Source organism: Aythya ferina (genome assembly GCF_964211825.1).
Source record: "Aythya ferina genome assembly, chromosome: 8".
Lineage (NCBI taxonomy): Eukaryota > Metazoa > Chordata > Aves > Anseriformes > Anatidae > Aythya > Aythya ferina.
Window position 1 is genome coordinate 32205678 of NC_140304.1, and position 6000 is coordinate 32211677.

At 58.9% G+C, this 6000-nt stretch overlaps 1 protein-coding gene across 1 annotated transcript in view; it reads right to left on the bottom strand.

The window, feature by feature from the left end:
* Window positions 1–5453, bottom strand: part of WLS (Wnt ligand secretion mediator) — a 29564-nt gene extending 24111 nt beyond the window's left edge. The window contains exon 1 of the mRNA XM_084527799.1: window positions 5297–5453. Within this exon, the coding sequence (XP_084383925.1) occupies window positions 5297–5402 (106 nt within the window). The 5' untranslated portion in view covers window positions 5403–5453. The remainder of the gene's footprint in view (window positions 1–5296) is intronic.
* Window positions 5454–6000: the final 547 nt, after the last annotated feature.

Consider the following 6000-nt stretch of genomic DNA (forward strand, 5'->3'; position numbering starts at 1 on the left):
GCCACACGGCAAGTCAGAAACAGAGCCACGGACACCCAGAGGTGCCAGCTCCTGGTGCCTCACCCTCCGAGCTTTGGGGCTAGAAGCAGAGAAGGCATCCCGTGGTGTTCATCGCCTTTTATTCTGCTGTTGCTGAACCTGTAACTGCACTTCTTTCAAACAAAGCACAAACTGGGCTTACAACTGGAGAAGTAGTTTCATTCCCAGTAAAGAGGGAATGGGTTTTTGCAAGAGGGGCACTGCTTCCATCCACGGTCACAGCACCGCAGCCCAGCGTGGCTAGCTGTCTTCTCCAGTAGGTTTGCCAGCACTACAAGCTTCTTGCACTACTTTGTTTCAGGCCATGGAAACAAACCTGCCCAAGCAGACGAAGGAAGCCTGGCTGTGAGATTTCTGCCCCAAGCTGAGACGAGCTGCTGGATCCCAGAGGTCCCTGGACAAGCACTAGAGCCAGCAGAACGGCCCTACTGCGGCCGCTGGGACTGCCTGTGCTCGTTAACGCCATGCGGCACGACCGCAACAGCTCTCTGCCTGAGGTTTCTTCTTGGATGCCACTGCTGCATCCTCCTGCAGCAAGAGGCCGTGGAAAGAAGGAGCAGGGCCTCTCAGAGCAAGGCACGCTGGAGACTTCTTCAGCGGGTCAGTTCTCAGAGAGCAGCAGCAACTGAGAAAAGTACGGTAGAACTGACGTACTAATTGCCACGAAGGCCCTTGGATCTCCCTCCAAGCCATCCTTTGTCAGTTTTCAGCCAGGACCAAACACATTTCTTGCTATGCCTGGGCAAGATGCAAACCCTATGGAAACGACCCCAAAACAGCCACAGAGACCCGGTGTCACCCAGCAGTGCCTCAGCAGCATCTGTCCATGGGTGCTGGGACACAGCGAGGTCCCTGCGGCCCCCTCAGCCCCTCGCAGACAGGGGCTGGCACTGGGGTGCAGGCACACACCCTCCTTCAAAGGGCCTCTGAGCAGGCGTGGAAGACAGCTGCCTAGACTTCAAAGGCCGGCAGCTTTATGTGCTGCAGAAAAGACTTCCTGCTAAATCCCTACCCGGGCCTATTCAGCCAGCGTGGTGACAAGAGGAGGAGTGGAGCAAGAGCCCTTCGCGCTTCGCATCAGCTGGAGGCCTGCGGCTCCCTCATGCAACTCGCTGAATTAGCTGCAGCTCAGAGGTGATGCAACTGCGAGAAGCATGAAGTAAAAAAAAACAAAAACCAAAAAACTCACAGGATTTACAGCCCCTATTGCCTGCTCCTCAAAGCCCCAAGCGCATGTCTCTGCCTGAGAACCGCCAATTTGGGGTACGTTTGCCCATTTAGCTGCAGTTCCAGCTCTTAACAAGAAGGACCGGGCGGACACAAGCTGCACAGACGTGACCTTTCACGTCTGCTTTTTCCTCAGCTCCCAGAGCCGCTGCCAAGGCCGCAGCACCGGAGGAATGTGCCCGCACAGGGGCCGCTCTTGGCACCGGTGCCCGCGGCGCAGCCGGAGGGGCCGGCACCAGGCCCTGCTCCGCCACAGCCACCCAGCCCGGGGAGGTAATGAAATCCCACGAAAGGAAATGAAATCCTGGAAACTCACTGCTCAGGAGCCAAGTCAGACATTTAGATAATGACCCGGGATTGTTGATAGCTGCTCAGCCATTTATACTCATGACTCATTATCTCTCTGGGCGAGACACACAAGCAGGAGTTTTATTTGCTCCAGTCAAAACAATTCCAGTTTTTTTCAACCTTAAACCAAGGCAAGGAGGCAGCGAACCTGCTTGATCACAAATGCAGCCCCCTCATCCCAGAGGACTCAGGCACTAAAACAGACACCTCCACTTTTCCAAGCAGTTAATTTGTAAAATGCACGGGTGGTACGGGACTGCCGGCACTTTGCTGTGTGTGTGTGTGCCTGCTCTTTGGCTTGGCTACAGAAAAGTCCTCTTACATCCAAAGCCAGCTCATCTGAACGGAAAACAAGGTAATCTGAATCCTCACGAGGCATCCCTGTGGTCCTAGAAGTAGTGAGAAGTTGTCCAAGGGGGGGTTACTAGCTCCTAGGTGTGCATGCGACTTGGCTCACCCCGAGCCCTCCATCCCTATGGGGCCTCTCCTGGACACAAGGAGCAGCCCGAATCCCGGGGAGAAGAGGTGGGTCCCTGTCCCAGACTGTCAGATCGGGTCCAAGGGTGTGCAGTGCTTGATGCAGCTCTCACGGGGTCAGGCAGCAGCTCGCAGCCCGACGGGACACGTAAATCACTGCCCGCAGGCACCTGGATGGCAGCCTGCAGCAGGCTTAGAGCAACACAGAGTTCCCTGCTACGGCCATGAACTCCAGATTTGAGCAGTGGTATTCTTATCTTTAAGTAAAAAATAATAATAATAAACGGCACACATAAAGGAACTCCAGAATGCAAGGACTCTGCGAGCAGCTCCCACGTGGTACACAGAGGACAAAGATTTGTAATCCAGAGCTTTGGTTTAAACACAGCCAAAAGGCATCGAGGTCAGCCTGCCACTGACCGGTTCCAGCACCCGGCCGGCACTGGGGCAGGACACGGCTGTCCTCGCTTGTCTTTGTCCCACTCAAAACCTTCAGAAGCTGCAGGAACCGACCAATGCTGCTGCTGGTTCAGCAGGAGAAGCCCTGTCCTCACATCGAGCCCCAACCCTCCACGAGCTGCGGGAATGCCAAATGCAAAGCAGACCCAGCCTGGTTTCTCACCCATTAACACTCGACTGATAGCAGGAAGCATCCCTGTTTGATCCTTTTCTCCTCTAATACAAACACCCTGTCCTTTACAGCAGGAATGCAAGGAGGAGGCCTCATTGCGACTGTTTTTATGGATCCCATATTACCAATACAGCCTAACAGCAGGCACAGCACAGGACCCAGAGCAGAGCCTTGCAGGGGCCGCAGCAGGGCAGGGAGCTGGGTGCTCTGGGACAGAGGTGCAGCTACCTGGAGCCCACAGCTCCCCCAGCAGCAGGGCAGCAGCTCAGAGACACGACCCTGCAAGGGGTTTCTCGCTCCTTAGCTTTGCCGAGCTCCTTTGGGCTGCCACAGGAGCTTCACCCCCAGGCGATGACTCCTGTACGCGTACATCCCACGTGCTGCCAACAGGCACTTCAAGCAAAAATCCCAGGGAGTGCTGATAAAAGTCTTATATCTGAACGAGAGAGCTGGTGGAAGTCTGCAAGCCTGATTAAAGCTCAGGCATTAACACAGGTCGCTGTTCAGGAACTAGATTGAGAGCCACCCCTGGCAGAAAACACGATTTCAGGCGAACGAAGCCTTGCTGCCCTATCAGGTACCAACGTGCTGCATTTGTGTATTTCCAACTGGCAAAATAATCTGTTAAAATAGAGCACTTAGTCATTGTTTTGAAACATGACCTAACCGGCTGCTAAAGGAGCGGCTGGCTTCGCTTTGTAGCTGCGTCCCGGTTGTGTACATATTTTGGTTCGTCTAGACCTGGATAAACTAAAATAACCAGATTCTCGGTGCCCGTGCGGTGCGCTGGATCAAACCAGCCCAGGACTATTTCAGTGACCCCTCGGCTCGCATCCCACCGCGTGCTCCACCAGGAGCACCAGCAGTGCCCGCGGGGACGCTGCAGGGGGACATTTACCACCGACACGGCTCTTGGTGGGCTCCTCTTGGGAAGGGGCACAGGGCAGGGGCTGGGGCCGGGCACCCTGCGGTGGCCCCGGGGACACGGTGCCGGCCACCAGCCTGCAGCACCCAGGGCTGGGGACCCGGGGAGCGAGGCACAGGCCATGATTGCTCCCCAAAAATTGCACCAGGGAGCCCAGCAGCTCGCAGGAAGGCTTCCAGTGGTTCAGGGACAAGAGTCACCGTGGTAGGAGCCACGCGAGCCCCTAGGGCAGGAGGGGAAGAGCATTTTGGAAGCCTCGCAGTGGGGTTTTGCAGCAATTAAAGGAAGCCTGCCCCTAACAGCCCCCTGGGGCTGGCTGCCGGGGGGAAGATGCCCTTACCCAAGCCACGTGGAGCCGCCCTGGGTTTGGGTTGTGCGGCCCCGAGGCTCTCAGAGCAGGAAAGGCACCCGGTGGGAGAACAAACTAACAGGAGGCAGCGCTGGGGTTTGTAGGGACAGAGAAATGAACAAGAGGGCTGCTCGGACCCCACAAACACCAGGCTTATCACGCCTGCCCCCACACGAAAACAGCAACGGGGCTTGCTAATCAGCGTGCTCCTTTTGTACGTGCCGCTAGCGTTTTATGAACTTTAAGGGGTTTTTCTAGCAGTGCCCTAAGATGAAGGAGCACTGAGCATGGCTCCTCTGCACAGGCCAAGGAATTTATCTAGTGAATCAGCACGGAGCTCGGCAACGTGCGCCCGAACCAGCTCCTTCGGAAAGGAAGGGAATGAAAAAAAAAGAAAAAAAAAAAAAAAGCCAGTCCCGCTGGTATTCAGCACGGGGTCAGGCCCGCAAGACCAGAAAACGCTGGGTTTTAGCCCAAAGCCGGCCGCAGACGCCTTGGGGATGGAGGCGGGGAGGAGAGGCAGGGGAAGGAGGGCAACTCAAGTTTGGGGGATTTTGGGTGCGAGGCGGCCCCACCGCCTGGATAAGGGGCAGGGGGGGGCCATGGGGCCAGCACCCGGGACCCCCGGGCTCAGCACCCCCCGGGGCAGGGCAGGGGAGCCCGGCGGGGGGCGCGGGACCCCCGGGGCAGCTTCCGGCTGCACGGCCCCGATTTTTGCCCCCCCCCAACCCCAGCCCCAGCCCCCGGGGCCCCGAGCAGCGCCCCCGGGGCGAAGCCGGACAAAAGCGGAGGGGAAAGGGGTGGAGGGGAAGGGAAGGGGGTGGAAACGGGGGGGGGGGGCGGCCCCGGCGCAGCCCAGACAATGGGAGCGCCCCAAGCGGCATGGCCCCCCCCCCCCTTCCCCGGCTTTTATTAATTTATTGCACTGATTAATCTCATTTTTTTCCGTCTGGGGGCAGGGAGGGGGCTTCGTCCTCCGTGCAAACGGAGGTGGTGGTGGTGGAGGGGGGGGGGTTGTTCCTCCTCTTCCTCCTCCTCCTGCGGCTGCAAAGCGAGGAGGGGGAGCAGGGGGAAGGCTCCGGGGGGGGGGGGCTCCCAAAAAGCAGCCGAGCTCCCCGCGGCCCGGTCGCCATGCTGAGCGCCTCCCGTGCCAAAAAAACAAAAAAAACACACAAAAAAAACTTTTCTCTGCCCCTCCTGGCCGGGCTGGGCGGCGAGGGAGGGGGGGGGGGAGCAGCGAGCACAAAGGGACCGAGAGCACCGAGGGGTTTGGGGTGGGGTTGGGAGGGTCCGGACTCACCGATGAGCCCCCCCACGAGGAAGGCGATGACCTGGAAGACCAGCAGCACGCCGCCGACGATGCAGAGCTTCTTGGTGCTCATGTTCTCGATGATGGCCCCGGCCATGGTCGCGGGGTCGTGGGGTGCCGGGCACGGAGTAGCCCGCAACCCCCCCCCACCCCCCCCCAACCCAACCCTAAGCCCCCAGCCCCGGCAGCCGCCGCCGCCGCCGCACGGCCCCGGCCCCGCGCCGCGCCCGCGCCGGGATGGGGTGGGAGGGGCGGGGCCGCCGCGGGGGGCGGCTGCTGGGGGGGGAGGAGGAAACGCACGGAGGGGCGGGGCGGGGAGGGGGGGGTATGGGGTATGGGGTGGGGAGGGGGTATGGGATGGGGATGGGGTATGGGGTGGGGATAGAGATATGGGGTGGGAGATGGGATGGGGATACGGGATATGGAATGGGATGGGATATGGGATGGGATATGGGGTGGGATATGGGATGGGGATGGGATGGGGATGGGATGGGGATATGGGATGGGGATGGGATATGGGATGGGGATGGGATGAGGATAGGGATGGGATGGGAATATGGGGATATTGCATGGGGATATGGGGTGGGGATATGGGATGGGGATATGGGATGGGATGGGGATGGGATAGGGATATGGGATGGGATATGGGATGGGGATATGGGATATGGAATGAGATGGGATATGGGGTGGGATGG